This window comes from Mustelus asterias, chromosome 13 (genome assembly GCF_964213995.1).
Source record: "Mustelus asterias chromosome 13, sMusAst1.hap1.1, whole genome shotgun sequence".
NCBI lineage: Eukaryota > Metazoa > Chordata > Chondrichthyes > Carcharhiniformes > Triakidae > Mustelus > Mustelus asterias.
The window spans coordinates 100,448,903-100,469,622 of NC_135813.1; the positions used below are offsets into that span (position 1 = coordinate 100,448,903).

General features: G+C 45.1%; 1 protein-coding gene across 1 annotated transcript in view; it reads left to right on the plus strand.

Moving 5' to 3' along the window:
- The window catches only part of LOC144502951 (transcriptional activator MN1-like), a 194,527-nt gene extending 182,813 nt beyond the window's left edge, over positions 1-11,714 (plus strand). Inside the window, exon 2 of the mRNA XM_078227386.1 lies at positions 11,272-11,714. Coding sequence (XP_078083512.1) covers positions 11,272-11,306 — 35 coding nt within the window. The 3' untranslated portion in view covers positions 11,307-11,714. The remainder of the gene's footprint in view (positions 1-11,271) is intronic.
- The last annotated feature ends 9,006 nt before the right edge of the window (positions 11,715-20,720 follow it).

Genomic DNA, 20,720 nt, shown 5'->3' on the forward strand with positions numbered 1-20,720 from the left:
TCACTGTGAAGACAATGTCTATCCAAGAACTCTGTGGTGATGGCTCCTACCTGATACGGACAAACATGAATGTAGGCATACCCTGAAGTTGAAGGTTTACAAGTTATTTATTAGTGTCAGAAGTAGGGTTACATTAACACTGCAATGAAGTTCCTGTGAAAATCCCCCAGTCGCCACACTCCGACACCTGTTCGGGTTACACTGAGAGAGAATTTAGCATTGCCAATGCACCTAACCAGCACGTCTTTCGGACTGTGGGAGGAAACTGGAGGAAACCCATGCAGACACAGGAAGAAGGTGCAGACTCTGCACAGACAGTGACCCGGGAATCGAACCCGGATCCCTGGTGCTGTGAGGCAGCAGTGATAACCACTGTGCCACCGTGCCGCCCAACACAACTGCATGCAGAAAAATACATAGGCATGGTGAAACACACTCTATTGTATCCAAAAAAAAATCATCCTTTGACCCTGTTCTAGGTAGATTTTCCCAGTGATTGGTAACTGTTGCATCGCTCAATGAATATTGTCCGGCTGTGCACCACTCCTTTCTCTCACTACATTACAATCTGTGGAAGATCACATTGTGTTTAAAGCATTTTTGATTTAGGCTAGATTGCAGTGAATGATTACTGGGCCAAGGTACAAATATTCCACATTGCTGGGTTTTATACAAACATTCTGTACGGATCTGGATCCAAGCAGAATAATTCTTGGCAAACCAACCATTGTTTATCAGAATCTCACTAAAGCTTAAAAATACATTCCTCATTTTTGAGAAAAGCAAGTGCTCTGGTATGCTTGATTTTCCAAGTGGTTGGGTCAGTTTGGAGAAAGTGTTAGCAGAAGAACAAAACTTCCCCAGTGTGAAATGGGAGGGAAGGGAGAGCAGAACCGGGGAGGTGATGGCCTCGTGGTATCAACGCTAGACTATTAATCCAGAAACTCAGCTAATGTTCTGGGGACCAGAGTTCGAATCCCGCCACAGCATATGATGGAATTTGAATTTAATAAAAAATATATCTGGAATTATGAATCTACTGAGGATTGGAGGGTGGCAAATGTTGTGCCTTTGTTTAAAAAGGGCTGCAGGGAAAAGCCTGGGAACTGAGGCCGGTGAGCCTCGCATCTGTGGTGAGTGAGTTGTTGGAAGGTATTCTGAGAGACAAGATGTACAGGCATTTCGAGACACAAGGACTGATTAGGAACAGTCAACATGGCTTTGTGAGTGGAAAATCATATCTCACAAATTTGATTGAGTTTTTTGAAGGATAACCAAGAAGGTAGATGAGGGCAGTGCAGTTGATTTGTCTACATGGAATTTAGCAAGGCCTTTGACAAGGTACCACATGGTAGGTTGTTGCATAAGATTAAGTCTCACGGGATTTAGGGTGAGGTAGCTAATTGGATACAAAATTGGCTTGATGACAGAAGCCAGAGAGTGGTTGTGGAGGATTGTTTTTCAATTGGAGGCCTGTGACTAGCAGTGTGCCTCAGGGATTGGTGCTGGGTCCACTGTTATTTGTCATTTATATTAATGATTTGGATGAGAATATTGGAGGCATGGTTAGTAAGTTTGCAGATGACACCAAGATTGGTGGCATAGTGGACAGTGATGAAGGTTATCTCGGATTGCAACGGGATTTTGATCAATTGGGCCAGTGGGCTGACGAATGGCAGATGGAGTTTAATTTCGATAAATGCAAGGTGATGCATTTTGGTAGATTGAACCAGGGCAGGACTTACTCAGTTAATGATAGGGTGTTGGGGAGAGTTACAGAACAAAGAGATCTAGTGATACAGGTTCATAGTTCCTTGAAAGTGGAGTCACAGTGGACAGAGTGGTGAAGAAGGCATTCAGCATGCTTGGTTTCACTAGTCAGAACATTGAATACAGGAGTTGGGACGTCTTGTTGAAGTTGTACAAGACATTGGTAAGGCTACACTTGGAATACTGTGTGCAGTTCTAGTCACCCTATTATAGAAAGGATATTATTAAACTGGAAAGAGTGCAGAAAAGATTTACTAGGATGCTACCGGGAGTTGATGATTTGAGTTATAAGGAGAGGCTGGATAGACTGGGACTTTTTTCTTTGGAGCATAGGAGGCTGAGGGGCGATCTTATAGGGGTCTATAAAATAATGAGGGGCATAGATCAGCCAGACAGTCAATATTTTTTCCCAAAGGTAGTGGAGTCTAAAACTAGAGGGCATAGGTTTAAGGTGAGAAGGGGGAGTTACAAAAGGGTCCAGAGGGGCAATTTTTTCACGGAGAGCGTGGTGTGTGTCTGGAACAAGCTGTTAGAGGTAGTAGTAGAGGCGGGTACAATTTTGTCTTTTAAAAAGTGTTTAGACAGTTACAGGGTAAGATGGATATAGAGGGATATGGGCCAAATGCGGGCAATTGGAACAAGCTTAGGGATTTAAAAGAAAGGACGGCATGGGCAAATTGGGTCGAAGGGCCTGTTTCCATGCTATAAATCCCTATGTCTCTATGATGACTATGAAACCATTGTTGATTGTCAGAAAAACCCATCTGGTTCACTAATGCCCTTTAGGGAAGGAAATCTGCCGTCCTTACCTGGTCTGGCCTACATGTGATTCCAGAGCCACAGCAATGTGGTTGACTCTCAACTGCCCTCCAAAGGCAACTAGGGAGAGGCAAAAAATGCTGGCCAGCCAGTGATGCCCATGTCTCATGAATGAATAAAAAAGAAGCAGATATGTTGCCTTATAAGATTATTCAGGACAAGGAAAAGATTATCAATCTTTTCCTTTCTCATGGAAGCGTAGAATTATAGAATGGTTACGTCACAGAAGGAGTCCATTCAGCCCATCATGACAATGCTACCCCTCTGTGAGAGCAACTCAGTGGGGGTGATCTTACCAAAAAAATTTCTAAGTCCCGAACGCGTGTGAAAACGGGAGAAAATGGCACCTTTTTTTGGACAACTTAAAAATCGAATCCTACCCTCACTCTGTGAAGAAAATCTTGATAAATTTGAAATGTGCCATTAGGGGGACTGGGCAGGGCCGAAATCACCCGAAAGCTGGCTGACAGCAGCAGAGTGTGAAATTGCATATGTGCAGACTTCTGTGCTCTGAAAGCGCAGAGGCCTGTCAGTGCCTCTGCTGTTATCAGCCGGCCCCCCCGGCCTAACCCCCACCCCAGCTATCGCAGGGTAGTGAGCTGATTCCGTCCCGGCCTCGCTAATTACATTAAAATTTATTTTTAAGGCAGGGAATCTATGTGTGGAGCCAGAGGAAATGGACGAGGTATTAAATGAGTACTTTGAGTACTTTGCGTCAGTATTCACCAAAGAGAAGGACTTGGTGGATGATGAGTCTGGGAAAGGATGTGTAGACAGTTTGAGTCATGTTGAGATCAAAAAGGAGGAGGTATTGGGGTTCTTGAGAAACATTAAGATAGACAAGTCCCCAGGGCCTGATGGGATATACCCCAGAATACTGAGAGAGGTAAGGAAGGAAATTGCTGGGGCCTTTAGAGAAATCTTTGTATCCTCACTGGCTACAGGGGAGGTCATGATGTGGAGATGCCGGTGTTGGACTGGGGTGAACACAGTAGGAGGTCTCACAACACCAGGTTGGGGTCCAGCGGGTTTGTTCGGTGGCGGGTGCCGTGGGCTTTCGGAGCGCTGCTCCTTCGTCAGATGGAGCCATCTGGCGAGGGAGCGGCGCTCCGAGGGCTTGTGGTGTTTGCTACCAGGTGGACCTCTTGGACTTTGGCCTGGTGTTGTGAGACTTCTTACAGGGGAGGTCCCAGAGGATTGGAGAATAACCAATTTGTTTGTTTAACCAATTCCTTTGTTTAAGAAGGGTAGCAAGAATAATCCAGGTAATTACAGGCCAGTAAGCCTTACGTCAGTGGTAGGGAAATTATTGGAGAGGATTCTTCAAGACAGGATTTACTCCCACTTGGAAATAAGTGGACGTATTAGTGAGAGGCGACATAGTTTTGTGAAGGGGAGGTCGTGTCTCACGAACTTGATCGAGTTTTTTGAGGAAGTGACGAAGATGATTGATGACGGTAGGGCAGTGGATGTTGTCTACATGGACTTCAGTAAGGCCTTTGACAAGGTCCCTCATGGCAGACTAGTGCAGAAGGTGAAGTCGCATGGGATCAGAGGTGAGCTGGCAAGGTGGATACAAAACTGGCTCAGTCAAAGAAGACAGAGGGTAGCAGTGGAAGGGTGCATTTCTGAATGGAGGACTGTGACAAGTGGCATTCCTCAGGGATCAGTGCTGGGATCTTTGCTGTTTGTAGTATATATATATAAATGATTTGGAGGAAAACGTAACTGGTTTGATTTGTAAGTTTGCGGATGACACAAAGGTTCGTGGATTTGTGGATAGCGATAAGGACCATCAGAGGATACAGTAGGATATAGATCGGCTGGAGGCTTGGGTGGAGAGATGGCAGATGGAGTTTAACCTGGACAATGTGAGGTAATGCATTTTGGAAGGTTTAATACAGATGGGAAATATACAGTAAATGGCAGAACGCTTAAGGGTATTGAAAGGCAGAGGGAAATGGGTGTACAAGTACACAGGTCACTGAAAGTGGCAACGCAGGTGGAGAAGATAGTCAAGAAGGCATACGGCATGCTCGCCTTCGTTGGCTGGGTCATTGAATTTGAAAATTGGCAAGTCATGCTGTAGCTTTATAGAACCTTAGTTAGGCCGCACTTGGAATATAGTGTTCAATTCTGGTCGCCACACTACCAGAAAGGTGTGGAGGCTTTGGAGAGGGTTCAGAAAGAATTACCAGGATGTTGCTTGGTATGGAGGGCATTAGCTATGAGGAGAGGTTGGAGAAACTTGGTTTGTTCTCACTGGAACAACAGAGGTTGAGGGGCGACCTGATAGAAGTCTACAAGATTATGAGGGGCATGGACAGAGTGGATAGCCAGAAGCTTTTTCCCATGGTGGAAGAGTCAATTACTAGGGGGCATAGGTTTAAGGTGCGAGGGGCAAGGTTTAAAGGAGATGTACAAGGCAAGTTTCTTTTTACACAGAGTGTCGATGGGTGCCTGGAACTCGCTGCCGGGGATGGTAGTGGAAGCAGATACGATAGTGAGTTTTAAGGGGCGTCTTGACAAATACATGAATAGGATGGGAATAGAGGGATATTGTACCCAGAAGGGTAGGGGGTTTTAGTTCAGTCGGGCAGCATGGTCGGTGCAGGCTTGGAGGGCCGAAGGGCCTGTTCCTGTGCTGTAATTTTCTTTGTTCTTTGTTCTTTGTAAATAAATTCAAATATTTACTGGCAGTGGATATCCGGTGCCAGTAAGATCGCGAAAGGCACAAAATTGGACACCCGATTTTTTGGCTGTCTCGCGATCTTACCGGCTCTCCCCACCCATGATTCAGTGGGGCAAGAAGGTAAGATCGCGGTCAGCGAGTCCTACTCCCCAGCCCAATCCTCAAAGCCTTTTAATTTTTTTTCTCTTCAGGTAATTATCCAGTTCCATTTTGCAAACCACAACTGACCCTGCCTCCACCGCACTCTCCGGCAATGCATTCCAGATCCTAACCACTCACTGCGTAAAAATGTTTCTTTCCTCACGATGCCTTAGTTTTTTAGTCACTCACCTTAAACCGATGTCCTCTGGTTCGTAACCTTTCCACCTTTCCTCTCTCTTTTGCCAAAACCCTTGCAGCCTCTCTAACACCTTCACACTGTCCTTAAAGAAAGGGACAGAATACTCCAGTTGAGGCTGAACCAATGTTTTACAAAGGTTCACCATAACCTTTTTGCTTTTGTACTCCACGCCTCTATTGCTAAAGCTCAGGATCATATATTAACTGCTTATTAGCTGCTTTCTATACTTGCCCTGCCCACCTTCAACAATGTGCATGAATGTACCCCCAGGTTCCTCTACTCCTGAACCTCCTGTTTAAAGGTTTCATAACGTCTCTCCTCATTCTTGCTCCCAAAGTGTACAATTTGACACTTTCCTATTTAAATTTAGTCTGTCATTTGTCTGTCCATTTCACCTAACTGTCTATACTATTGGGAAGTGGTGGCACAGTGGTATTATCACTAAAACATAGAAACATAGAAAAACTACAGCACAAAACAGGCCCTTCGGCCCCACAAGTTGTGCCGAACATATTCCTACCTTTCAGGCCTACCTGTAACCCTCCATCCTATTAAGTCCCATGTACTCATCCAGGAGTCTCTTAAAAGACCCTATTGAGTTTGCCTCCACCACCACTGACAGCAGCCAATTCCACTCGCCCACCACCCTCTGTGTTATTAGTCACAGGTAAGGCTTACATTAACACTGCAATGAAGTTACTGTGAATTGCCACACTCCGCCGCCTGTTTGGGTCAATGCACCTAACCAGCACATCTGGAATATCTGAAATTAAGAATCTACTGATGACTGTGAAATCTTTGACAATTGTCAGAAAAACCCATCTGGATCACTAATGTCCTTTAGGGAAGGAAATCTGCCACCGTTACCTGGTCTGGCCTACCCGCAACTCTGGATCCACAACAGTGTGGTTGACTCTTAAATGCCCCTCCAAAATGTCCACGCAAGCCACTCAAGGAATTAGGGATAAGAAATAAATGCTGGCGATGCTCACATTCCATGAACAAATAAAAAGAAAAATCCCCTTGAAGTCTATCTCTATGTACGCACAGTTCACAATACTTCCAAGTTTCAAATCATCTGCAAATGTAGACATTGTGCCCTGCACATCCAGGTCTAGGCCTAGTGGTCCTAGTACTGTTGGCTTGGAAACCCCACTCGAGACCTTCCTCGAGTCTGCAAAACAACCAAACGCCTCACCTCTCTGTTTCCTGTCACTCAGCTAACCTTAACCTTGTGCTGCCAAGGACTGTCCCTTTTGTTCCGTGGGTTTTGTTGGCAAGTCTCTTTTCTGGTACTTCATCCAATGCCCTTTAGAACCCCATGTGCACCAGGCTCCAATACTCGAGGTTCACAATACTCCAGAGCAAGAGGCACTGTGATTGATCAGTCAGATCATCTTATTAATGAAATACTTCTATAGTATAGTGAGTATAAAAATTGGTAGGTCATGCTGCAGCTGTACAAGACCTTAGTTAGGTCTCATTTAGAATATTGTGTACAATTCTGGTTGTCGCACTACCAGAAGGATGTGGGTGCTTTGGAGAGGGTACAGAAGAGGTTTACCAGGATGTTGCCTGGTCTGGAGGGTATTAGCTATGAGGAGAGGTTGATAAACTCACTTTGTTCTCACTGGAACGATGGAGGTTGAGGGGGTGACCTGATAGAGGTTTACAAGATTATGAGTGGCATGGGCAGAGTGGATATTCCGATGTTCTTTCCTAGGATAGAAAAGTCAAGTCCTCAGGGACACAGGTTTAAGGTGCATGGGAAAAAGTTTAGAGGAGATGTGCGAGGCAAGTTTTTTACACAGAGGGTGGTGAATGTCTGGAATGCGCTACCCGGGGAGGTGGTGGGAGCAGGTATGATAGCGGCATTTAAGGGGCAACTGGACAAATATGTGACTAGGATAAGGACGGAAGGATATGGACTCCGCAAGTGCATACAGTTTTAGTTTAGGCAGAAATCATAATTGGCGCAGGCTTGGAGGGCTGAAGATCCTGTTCCTGTACTGTTCTTTGTTCTTTGTTCTGTCACTGAGTCCTGCCATTCTTTCCAAATTAACCCTCATAATCATGCATTCCAGAGCCGTAATGGTTAGGCTGAATAAGCAGCAGAAAGCTTACAAGGACTCCAACGACTCCTGAGACTTGGTCCTGACCAAGCTGTATCTACATCTTCATAGTTTAGATGAATAATTTGATTTATTATTGTCACATGTATTAGTATATAGTGAAAAGTATTGCTCCTTGCGCACTAGACAGACAAATCATACCGTACATAGAGAAGGAAAGGAGAGGGTGCCGAATATGGTGTTACAGTCATAGCTAGGGTGTAGAGAGAGGTCAACTTAATACGAGGCAGGTCCATTCAAAAGTCAGATGGCAGCAGGGGAGAAGCTGTTCTTGAGTCAGTTGGTACGTGACCTCAGACTTTTGTATCTTTTTCCCGACGGAAGAAGGTGGAAGAGAGTATGTCCGGGGTGCGTGGGGTCCTTAATTATGCTGGCTGCTTTTCTGAGGCAGCGGGAAGTGTAGACAGAGTCAATGAATGGGAGGCTGGTTTGGGTGGACTGGGCTTCATTCACAACCCTTTCTACTTTATTGCAGACGCAAAGGTTGTCCCTTTTGGGGAGAAAAAACATTGCACTCTGAAGTAAACCAGACTACTTATGCAGGGGTTTGGTTTGGACTCACTTGAACATGATAATGGGTTTCAGCACGTGCCAGGCACACAAGTGACCATAAATAACCTCTGTAAGCATACTGACACTGTGTGTTCTGAGAGGGTAAGATGGGTAAGGAACATTTCAAAGCGTTCTCTTTTTATATATGTGTGTGTTGCAATCTCTGTGGTACTGTGGTTTTCAAAAACATTTCTCTCTGCAGTTGAGTTCAGAAGAAGGGGAAAAAAACATTTTCTTTAACCAATGATGATTCAAGCTCCATTAACCCATTAGTTCCAGATTAAAGCTGACTTCATTTGTTAGCATGAGTGATAGCAGAAGACAAGGAAATGATCAAACAATGTGAGTGTGGGTTACCGTGACATGTTTCATGATATCATTCTCCTCTCACATCTCATTCAAGACTTAACTCGACCTCAAATAGCACAAACAAAAACATAAAATGCTGGAAAATCTCAGCAGGTCTGACAGCATCCGCGGGGAGAGAATAGAGCCAACGTTTCGAGCCTAGATGACCCTTCGCCAGAGCTCTGACCTCTTCAAGGACTGCCGGTGGGGGGGGGTTCAGGGAGATCAGGGGCTAGCGGGGTGGGGGGAGACACCGGGGCTTGCCCGAGGCCAGTGATCAGGGGGTGACGGGGTCGGAGTGGCAGTGATGCGGGGGTCACAGGGTTGGCCAGCGATCCAGCGAGCCTAGCAATCGGGAGACTGGCAATGCGGGGCTACTGTGCATGCACCGATCTCCATGCTGACAGATTGGCACATGCACAGTGGCCCGCTCAGCGCTGTGCTGTCAGCCTCTCCAATGGTTATAGGTTTCACTTCCAGATTGCCAGAGTGAATTCCGCTGAGGCATTCTGCAATGCTCAGAGTGTGGGAGATTCATTTCGAAAATCCCACTGAAATAATCGGTGGGAGTTGCTCCAGTTTTCATGTGAATTTGGCACTTAGAATGTTTTTGGGAGAATCACCCCCCAGGTGATTCAGCATTATAAAGGAGAAAGATAGGTTAATGTTTCAGACAGGACTCTTCAACTTTTCAGAAATAGTCATTAATCATTTTGCTTTTGGATATGTGATATTAGTATATTGATGCTTCATATGATTGGGTAATATTATTTTGTCATCCATTTTATTGAGGTGTGAACCAATGTAAAATAAGGAGGTTAATGTGTCTCTTGAAGCAGCCAATCAAACAGTGGAAAGAAAGAATCAGTCACAGGACCCCACTAAGTACCCATGCACCAATGTCTAAGTGTCCATATGTTAATACTTTCAGAGTCGTATAAATGTCCATGCACTAATGTCTTAAGAACTCCATTAAGTGTCTGCACACTAATATCTTAAAATCCCATAAATGTCCATGCACCAATGTCTTAAGAACCTCCTTAACTGTCGGTATATAGATAAATATATAGATATAACAGATATAGATCAGTTGGAGACTTGGGCGGAGAGATGGCAGATGGAGTTTAATCCGGGCAAATGTGAGGTAATGCATTTTGGAAGGTGTAATACAGATAGGAAATATACAGTAAATGGCAGAACCTTTAACAGTATGCGTAGATTAGAGGGATTAGTGGGTAAATATGAGGGTTAGAGGGATTAGCAGGTAAATATGTAGGGATACGGGGATAGGGCCTGGGTGGGATTGTTGTCGGTGCAGACTCGATGGGCCGAATGGCCTCTTTCTGCACTGTAGGGTTTCTATGGTTCTATAGGGGGGGAGGTAGTGGAAGTGGATACGGTAGTGACTTTTAAGGGGCATCTTGACAAGTACATGAATAGGATGGGAATAGAGGGATATGGTCCCCGGAAGGGTAGGGAGCTTTAGTTAAGTCGGGCAGCATGGTCGGTGCAGGCTTGGAGGGCCGAAGGGCCTGTTCCTGTGCTGTAATTTTCTTTGTTCTTTGTACAGTAATATCTTAGGAGCCCATTAATATCCATGCACCAATGTTTTTAACACCTCCTTAAGTGTCTTTACACTAATCTCTTAAAATCCCATTAATATCCATGTACTAATGTCTTAAGAACCTCCTACGTGTCTGTACACTGATATCTTAGGAGGCCATTAGTGTCCATGTACTAATGTCTTACAAACCTCCTCAAGTGTCCATGCACTAATATCTTAAGAGCCCATAAGCGTCCATATATTAATGTCTTAAGAACTTCCTTAAGTGTCTGTATACCAATAGCTTCGGAGCCCGTAAGTGTCCACGTACTAATGTCTTAAGAACTCCCGTTAGCATCCATACACTAAGTTACACACAGTAATTTCTAAGCTTTGGTTTCAGGCATTCTCACTTGACTTGTCATCTCATTTTCATTAGAGCAGAGCAGCACCACAGCCTATAAGCTTCTGAGAATCCCCGTTATATTTTCCTGCAGCACTTCAACCTACATTTCCAGGTGATAGCTTTTAAATCAAACTCTGGGCGTTCGCGAGACAGGGTTAGTGAAATGCAAGAGGCACCATGCTCTCTGCAGGATTCTGCAAAAAAAAAGTCTTAATTCCAAGGAAAATGGAACTCCAGGAGGAGTGAAGTAATTCTTTCCATCGTATTACTCACCCTTGCCTCCTTTCAGAAGGGGAGGGAACTGAGCACAGCAGTGAAGTCATTCTCTAACACTCTAACTCACAATGTTCTTCCACTCAGTATTGTGTATCTGTCTCAGCTGTTTCATATTTATCCAGTCAAAGCCCTGTGTGCTTTCTTTATCAAAGTGACCAGGATTGCCACGACACTTACATTGCGGTTGAAAACTATGGTTAGTTGGTTGAATGGAGGTTCAGTCTGGCTGAGGCTAACTCATGCAGACTGAGACTCATTCATCTGGTTTAAAAATGCGCTCTGTATCGATGTATCTCCCGCTTAAAAATAGAATGTGTTTGTCATGTCTCGCATTTTCCCCTTCTCTTTTTGGTCATATTTCTCAACGTTTTCCACCGTTGACATGTCTGGCAGGCCACGCAATCCAGCAGAAAGGTTCCACCCAGTGACAATGACCTTAGAAAGCAACACGTCTCCTTCAAAATGTGAAAAATGGGCTGAAAGGCATCATCATACTCTGGTGAAGTAAATGACTGAAAAGAGAATGATGTGAGGAGAAAGTTTAAGAACCAATTGAGAACATTTTACCCACAACTGGAATTAATTCCACAATGCTTGATATGTTAGAATGTAACCGGTGACAACTTTGTATTGGATGTAATGTGACCAATGGGAACAAACTGGAAGGGTCAGATGACCCAGTAAACCATGGAACCAATTACAGAATGACGTGATGGTCAGCTGACTCACGATAAATAAGAACCTGTTGGGAATTGTGGAGAGCTTGGAGTGCCCCAGGGCGAGGCCCCAAGTTTGGAGTCATGAAGTTCCTTTATTAAACCCTTTCTTTGATTTGTAAGTTGGAGTAAGTTTTGTTATATTTTTATTGTCTGCATTTGAAGAGTTCTTTCTGAAGAAACATGATATACCCACACCCGCTACTTTAACGCACTCTTATTTCCCATACACCCTTAAGATTCTCAGATATACCCATATCCCTCACGATAACACATGCTAAAGTACTTACATTGCTCACTGTAACACTCTTGATACACCACGGGGTGAATTTTACCGCTGTGCCTGCCACGGGGATCGCAGCGGGCGAGGGGTGGACCATGGAAAGGTCCATTGACTCGGGCAGAATTGTCTGGATTCAGGTCGAGCGAGGCCGGAAAATCCCGCCCCACAACCGCCTCACTACAACACTCTTTGGAACACCTACATCCCTCAGTGCAACCCTCTCAGATTCACCACAGCTACCTCAGTGCAACAATTACCAATCAACCCCACGTTGTTCACTGTAACAATGTAATTCCTCATGGTAATACTCTCTGATATACCCCATCACTGTCATGGTAGCACTGACTAAAGTGCCCTAAACACCTCACTGTAACACTGTTATATACCGCAACTTCCTCACTCTACCACGGTTATATACCACACCTTCCTCACTGTAACACTATTATATATTACACCTTCCTCACTGTAACACTATTATATATTACACCTTCCTCACCGTAACACTGTTATATACCATACCTTCCTCACTGTAACACTGTTAAATACCACACCTTCCTCACCGTAACACTGTTATATACACACATCTTCCTCACTGTAACACTGTTATATACCGTACCTTCCTCACTGTAACACTGTTATATATTCTTTCCCCGATATATCCAACAAGGTCCTTGACATTCTGATGTGGTGTTCTCTTATTGCAAGTTCCAATATATCCAAATAGATCCATCAACTTAGGGAACCACAAGACCAGATGATATTCATTTATTTTAATGATAAAAGTAGAACCATAGAATCCCTCCAGTGCAGAAGGACGCCATTGAGCCCATCAAGTCCATGCCAACTCTCCAAAAAAGCATCTTACCCAGGTCCTATTCCTGTAACCCCACGCACTTCCACTAATCCACCGAACCTGAACATATTTGGATGCCAAGGGGCAATTTAACATGGCCAATCCACCTAACCTGCACATCTTTGGAGTGTGGGAGGAAGCCAGAGCACCCGGAGGAAACACACGCAGACACGGGGAGAATATGCAAACTCCATACAGATAGTCACACTAGGCTGGATCGAACCTGGGCTCCTGGCGTTGTCAGGCAGCAGTGCTAACCTCTGTGCCATTGTGCCATCCAACATTTTATTTATTGTTGCTTTCCCTTTAAATCCACTGCCTGCTCCTCCCTGCTGAGCTGCCCGGCTGTTCACTTGAGTCCAGTAACAAATGGTATCTGCCTGAGTTAGTTTTCTCTATGCTCTTACCCTGCTCACTGAACCAGATCTTCACCCACAAGTGCTTTACCTGAGAAGAATCACAGTTGATGAAATGAATGCAGCTCAGGCTTCCAAAGTCTAGCTCTCCATTTCTGTACCATAAACAATGGTGACCGGCTCTTAATGCAATGGCATTTACCTCATAGCTTGGACCGGGACTCCTGGCCACAGGTCCCCTTTCAAAGAATGGTAGCTGCATCACCACTATATTGCCAGGTGTCACGGTGGCACAGTGGTGAGCACAGCGCCAGGGACCCGGGTTCAATTCCGGCCTTGGGTCACTATCTGTGTGGAGTTCTCCCTGTGTCTGCGTGGGTTTCCTCCGGGTGCTCCGGTTTCCTCCCACAGTCCAAAGATGTACGGGTTAGGTGGGTTGACCATGATAAATTGGCCCTTAGTGTCAGGGGATTAGCAGGGTAAAATATGTAGGGATACGGGGATAGGGCCTGGATGGGATTGTGGTCAGTTGCAGACTCGATGGGCTGAATAGTCTCCTTCTGCATTGTAGGGATTCTATGATTCTCTGATTAACAGGAACGTAAGGCAGTGAATACATTTTGAGTCCATTATTTCTGAGGCCAGGCAGGAACACTCAGAATTGATCCTCTGGTTTATGACTAATGGAAGATTGAGGGTGTCAGCAGGAGCAGTTATCACTGGGCAATCCCATGCTGGCCAGTTGGGGTGGGAAGCAGCAGTGTGGCACCTGACCCATGGCAATAACAGAATGGGGAGACAGATTTTCCATTTCCTCGGAGGTATGGCGAGACCCACCTCAATTTTGCAGAACACTTTGTTCTCCGATGTTTGCTGAGATCCGCCGTGCTGAAGCTCTGTGAGGCTCACTTGATGTGGAGATGCCGGCATTGGACTGGGGTAAACACAGTAAGAGTTTTAACAACACCAGGTTAAAGTCCAACAGGTTTATTTGGTAGCAAATATCATTAGCTTTCGGAGCGCTGCTCCTTCAAGGCTCACTTGAGTCAGGGACTCCCTGTGAGGTTAGGAGTTGCTGAGGCATCGAAGTCGTAGATGAAGAAGAAACGGTGTCGAGTTTCTGCATGAATTTGAACTCCTCATTAAGCACTGACTCCAGACATCTGGATGTTTGCCGAATTGTGCTTAATATGCAATCACTTTTCTCAGATTAAAATGGAGCTCATTGCACCAAGCTTGTGGAGGAGTTGCTGCTTACAGTGGAAGCTCTGACTATAGTGAAGTTTCAACTTGCAGCAAATTTCAATGAAATGCAATGAAAGGCAGGGATTAATTTCAACATATCCCCCCCACCCCCACCTGGCCGGGGTACTGACAAGATCGGATCTGACTCCCGCTTGACACTCTGACCAATTTTACTTTCCACAGAACCTGATTTTAACCCCTTAAAATTGTCACAAATGACCTCAAAGTAGGATGGATAAGCTCAACTTGCCATTCATGCTAATGTCACTACAGGCAACTTTACAGGGGCATACCGCTGGGTGAGTCTCCCAGCAGGGAAACACCCACTGACGTTCCACACCTCCCAGACGTTCATGAGACAAGCCTGGGATCGTCAAAGAAAATATAATTTTTAAGCTTTTTAACAATAGCTGAAAGGCATTAAGACAGTCTTTACTTTCACACAGAGAGCAGAATTAAGCTAGCTCTTTAAATTCTTGACAGCTTGCACATACAAACTTACAGAATATCGAAAGGCCTGGGTAGAGTGGATGTGGGGAAGATGTTTCCATTTGTGGGAGACTCTAGGATCCGAGGGCGCAGACACAGAGTAAAGGGATGACCCTTCAGAACCGAGATGAGGAGGAATTTCTTCAGCCAGAAGGTGGTGAATCTGTGGAACTCTTTGCCACAGAAGGCTGTGGAGGCCGGGTCAGTGTATTTAAGACAGAGGTAGATAGGTTCTTGATTGGTAAGGGGATCAAAGATTGTGGGGAAAAGGCAGAATGGGGATGAGAAACATATCAGCCATGATTGAATGACGGAGCAGACTCAATGGCCTAATTCTGTTCCTATATCTTATGGTCTTACATAGCCAGTTGGCCCTTCGAGCTGCTCCGCCATTCATTATGATCATGGCTGATCATCAAATTCAATATCCTGATCCTCCCCTTCTCCCCCATATCTCTCCCCAATGTCCCTAGATATAGCTCCAAGAGCTATATCTAATTTCTTCTCGAAATCAGACAATGTTTTGGCCTCAACTACATTCTGCGGTAGTGAATTCCACACCGCACATTAACCACCCGCTGGATGAAGAGATTTCTCCTCATCTCAGTTGTCATAGAATCCCTACAGTGCAGAAGGAGGCCATTCAGGCCATCAAGCCTGCGCCGACCACAATCCCACCCAGGCCTTATTCCCGTAACCCCACGTATTTACCCTGCCAAACCCCTGACACTAAGGTCAATTTAGCATAGCCAATCAACCTAACCCACACACCTTTGGACTTTGGGAGGAAAGCGGAGCACCTGGAGGAAACCCACACAGACACGGGGAGAATGTGCAACCCCCACACAGACAGCCACCCGAGGCCGGAATTGAACCTGGTTCCCTGGTGCTATGAGGCAGCGGTGCTAACCACTGTGCCACCGTGCTGCAGTTCTCAAACGTTTACCCCTTATCCTCAAACTGTGACCCCCTAGTTCTGGAGTCCCCCACCATTGGGAACATTGTTTCTGAATCTACCCTGTCTAACCCTGTTCGAATTTTATAAGTTTCTTTGAGATCCCCTCTCACTCTTCTAAACTCCAGTGAATATAATCCTAACCGATTTATCATCTGACAGACCTGCCATCCTAGGAGTCACATATTCCCAAATAGACATATAAAACACCTTTAATGGAGTAAAATGTCCTATGGCTGTTAAGTTAGCTGGTTCTCCATTATAGCTACCAGATAGCTTCTGATATCCTCATGTACTGAGGAGAAAGGAAAAGAGCTGAGTGAGGCATTTACTCTGGCGTTAATTCAGTTTTAAATCATGTGCATTACTTAGCTCCAGTGCATTAAGCTTGTGTATTCACGAGGTAGACCGTGGCCCCTCCCACCTTGCTAAAGCATGTACTGTAACTTTGCCATTGCTGCTCTGGTTGCTTTGCCTTCTTGGCCAGCCCCACTGCTGGCAGTGACGTTTCCTCAAGTCTCAGCAACCTGAGAAGTTTCTGTTTCCAGTGAGAAAAAAACTTTCAGCAGTTTCAGAGGCACAGTTTGACCCAGACAAAGTTTGACCTGCTGTGACCTTTTCCATCTCTACCAGGCTGTTGTGTGATCAGGGTAGGATGTCGGTGCCAGCAACCCAGCGATATTAGGCATCTGCTATTGTTTGTAATCACTGCGGATTTTCCATTAGCTTTGAGATACATGGCTGGCTCACTTTTCCCTGCCATTTTAACCCTACGGAGACTTCAGGCCACAGGTACAAACAACAGAGCAGTTCCGCTCACCCTCCACCACAGTGGAAGAAAGAGGTGGTCACACTAAAGGAGGACGGCACGGTGACACAGTGGTTAGCACTGCTGCCTCACAGCACCAGGGACCCAGGTTCGATTCCCAGCGTGGATCACTGTCTGTGCAGAATCTGTATGTTCTCCCCATGTCTGCGTGGGTTTCCTCTGGGTGCTCCGGTTTCCCCCCGCAGTCCGAAAGACGTGCTGGTTAGGTACATTGACCATGCTAAATTCTCCCTCAGTGGCGCCCACAGGTGCCAGAGTGTGGTGACCAGGGGATTTTCACAGTAACTTTATTGCAGTGTCAATGTAAGCTTACTCGTGACACTAATAAATAGACTAGACTTTAGATGTTGCCAGCCGAACGTTAACTTTGAGGAAAGGTTTTTTTTGGAACAGAGAAAGCTGAGGGGACATTTCATTGAGGTGTATAAAAATAAAAAGGGCCAACATAGGGAGTATTGGAAAGACTTATTTCTCTTAGTAATGACTATGGAATTAAAGTAAGTGGTGGAAGGGTTAGGGGGGAGTTAAACAGAGGTCTTTTCACACAGAGAGTGGTGGGCATCACCAACTCACTGCATGAAAGAAACAGGGAACTCGAAAAGCACTTTGATATGCACTTGAAACGTTATAACCCACAAGATTATACACCAAGAACAGGAAATTGGGATTGGGCTGAATAGATATTTTTTGGCTAGCACAGAGAAGATGGGCTGAATAGTTTCCTTTTTTGCCATAAATTTCTATGATTCTTCAATGATTACCTGGCATTTACACAATGAGGATATGAGGGCAGTGGTGGGAATGGGAATGGTCAGCTGGTTACAATGCCTGAAGGTTGAAGGTAAAAAGCAATAGACTCATCATGCCAAATAGCCTTTGCCTTTCGGTGCCTTGCCAGGGAGACACTGGCCACACTCTCCATTTTGACTGGTGTTCCACTATAGCTCGGCTGTGTGGAGCTGGGTATAGAGGCTTGGGGGAAGTGATGGCATGAAGCCTTGGCACATGGAACAATGGCCCTAGCATAACTCAGTACCTGCGGGGGTGAGGAGGAGAAGAACGAGCAGAAAAAGTTGGGAAGAAGGATTTAATGGAAGCATATTTCACTGACAGTGCAACACGGAGAGCTACAGTTTATTTAAATGATGAGTGCCATGGAAGTTGGAATTGTTACAGAAATATTCTAAAGGCACGCATCCTGCTCCTTAAATTTGGCTCAGAATAAACAGCCAGGGCTGTCAATAGTCTCATTCCTCAGCGAGATACAGAGCAAATAGGCAGCAAACAACTTCAAGCAGCGCATGAGTTATATCAGCTGGATAAAACTCTCCTAAAAAAAACAGATCATTTGCATTCCACAGATTGTAGTTGTGTTAAGCCGCACTACATCAACAACTGCATCTCAACAGTACAATTCAGCTGAGCATTTGATGCCTTCTGCCATTGTAGTTTGGAGATGATGTTGCTGTTTGTAAAATGGTTGTTCAGCAGGGTAAGGGTTACTTGCAGTGTAATTGTGTGAAGTTACCATTTATTCGGCAGGGTAAGGGTTATCCAGTCTGCTCATTACAGATTGGGTGTTTGTGTGCGTTGCGGGGTATGTTGTGTGTGCAGGTCTTGTGTCTATGTTTGTCTGTTGTGTCTGTGTATAAGTGACTCATCTCTGACAAAGATTATCCAAATGAGAAACTCAATACCTATAAGTGCAGTAAATAAAGAGATGCTTTGGGGGTGGGAGTGTGTTTTTCAGAGGTAGCGAAATGTTCTGAACGCTTTTATTCAAAGAAACAAATGAAAATGAAACAAGAAATTGCCAATTGTATACGCTGGAGCAGTGGCCCTGCTTCTGGTAACTGCTTGGTGCTCATTAGATATGAGGTATCTTCATCCCAGTCTCACTCCTTTGGGAGTTTAGTCTTCATTTTATTAGATGTCGGCTTCCCAATGGATTCTCTGTTAGTCCCTTAATTTACAGTATTGCCCTTGGCTAGAGAGTGCTGCAGATGCTTAAATGTGATGAAATTTGACGGGGACTTGGGCAGCTCCTTAATTTATCGGGAAGAACTTGAGTTTTTGACAAAACTCAAATAGTTCCTCTATTGAGTGGGAAGGGGGATATCATTTAAAAGTGAGGAATGGTAGTTTATCGCGTGCAGTGGGCTAGATGAGGAGCGCTGTTTTGAAGGCATTCGGTCAACACTCTTAACACGTTGTTCACCGCTCAAGTAATGACGTTAAGATGCCAACCCCTTTTGAATTATTGTGGCTGTGATATCATTCAGCCTCACAGGCACAAACCCTTCACGCATTAAATGCCTGTACAGTGAGGTCAGAGGAAACAGAATGATAGGAAAATCTTTCCACCCAGCCAGGCTGATGCAAACATGATCAACCGGGTGAGCTGCTCTGAGAAATGAGGTGGAGATGCGTATCACAGGATACCATTTCCACAGAGATGCATTAATAAGAGCTTTATTTAAATAGTATGGTGTGTGCTACTGATAGCAAAATGAATACAAGTAGTAAACTAGTGAACGCATATGAAATGGGAAATGAATGCCCCGCTACGGTCAAAATGAAAATCACAATTTAAATGAGGAAGGCTGTATTTGACCAATTTTTAAAAAATCATTCATTGGACATGGCCATCACTGGCTGGCCAGTATTTATTGCCCATCCCTAGTCATCCTTGAACTGAGTGGCTTGCTAGGCCATTTCAGAGGGCAGTTGACAGTCAACCACATTGCTGTGGCTTTGGAGTCACATGTAGGCCAGACCAGGTAAGGACGGCAGATTTCCTTCCCCAAAGGGCATTAGTGAACCAGAACAATCGGCAATGGTTTCATGGTCATCAGCAGATTCTTAATTCCAGATATTTATTTTTTGTTGAATTCAAATTCCATCATCTGCCATGGTGGGATTCGAATCTGGGTCCTCAGGACATTAACTGAGTTTCTGGATTAATAGTCTAGCGATAATACAACTTGGCCATCGCATCTCTTCTCACACCCACTGGTGCACTAAGGCAGACTTTTATCTGCTTCCACAGCTAGTAATTCCCAGAACAGGTCGCTAGTCTGTTGCTGGAGGCTGATAGCTTGCGGGGTGCCACTCCGCAACAAGCATGGCTAACCAGGAGTCTCTCCCACTCATATCACCAGCCATTTGCACATTGGAAGGATTTTGCAGGTTGACACTCAACCTGTTTGGCCGTGTTATGAACCCACCTTTCTTGGCCATCAAGTCCTGGGGTGGGACTCGAGCCCAGAGCCTCTGGCTCAGAGGTAAGGAGGCTACCCACTGCGCCACAAGACCTCCAAATGAATGTCCAGCCCGATACAGTCAAACTGAAAATCATAATTTGAATGAGGAAAGCTGTATTTGGTCAACAGCCACTTCAAAAGTTAGACCTCAAGAATTGCTACATGTGAGCTGAATTTGTTCTATTTTGAATAGCTTTATTTTTAATGAGTGTCACAGGTAGGGTTACATTGACACTGTAATGAAGTTACTGGGAAAATCCCCTAGTTGCCACACTCCGGTGCCTGTTCATGTACACTGAGGGAGAATTTAGCATGGCCAATGCACTAATCAGCATGTCTTCGGACTATGGCAGGAAACCGGAGCTCCCGGAGGAAACCCACGCAGACACGGGGAGAAGGTGCAAACTCCACACAGACAGTGACCCAAGCCGGGAATCAAACTTGGGTCCCTGGCGCTGTGAGACAGCAGTGCTAACCATTGTGCCACCGTGCCGCCCTTAGATAGATCCCATATTCCCAAAATTGAGCTGTGCTAAAGTGGGTGAAAGACATTATCATCACAATCTGCATGCATTTTATTTTTGCATTTCCTTTAGCAGTAACTTATTCGATTCCCTCAATTAAAAATTGTGTCTAGAAATTCTTTGGAGAATTATTCTCTGCATTGTTTAGAGGAGGATTATGAAGAAAAAGCAATTTTGATGCAAATAGAAGTGGGTTCCCCACATCTATTCTTACTATTCACCTGCAGGAATTGGTGCACCTCTCTGGGAATGTCTGATGATCATCCAGGTCCCCACATACAGTGCCATGGTGTGTGAAAGTGAGGGACACTTCTGTGGCACCTCCCTGT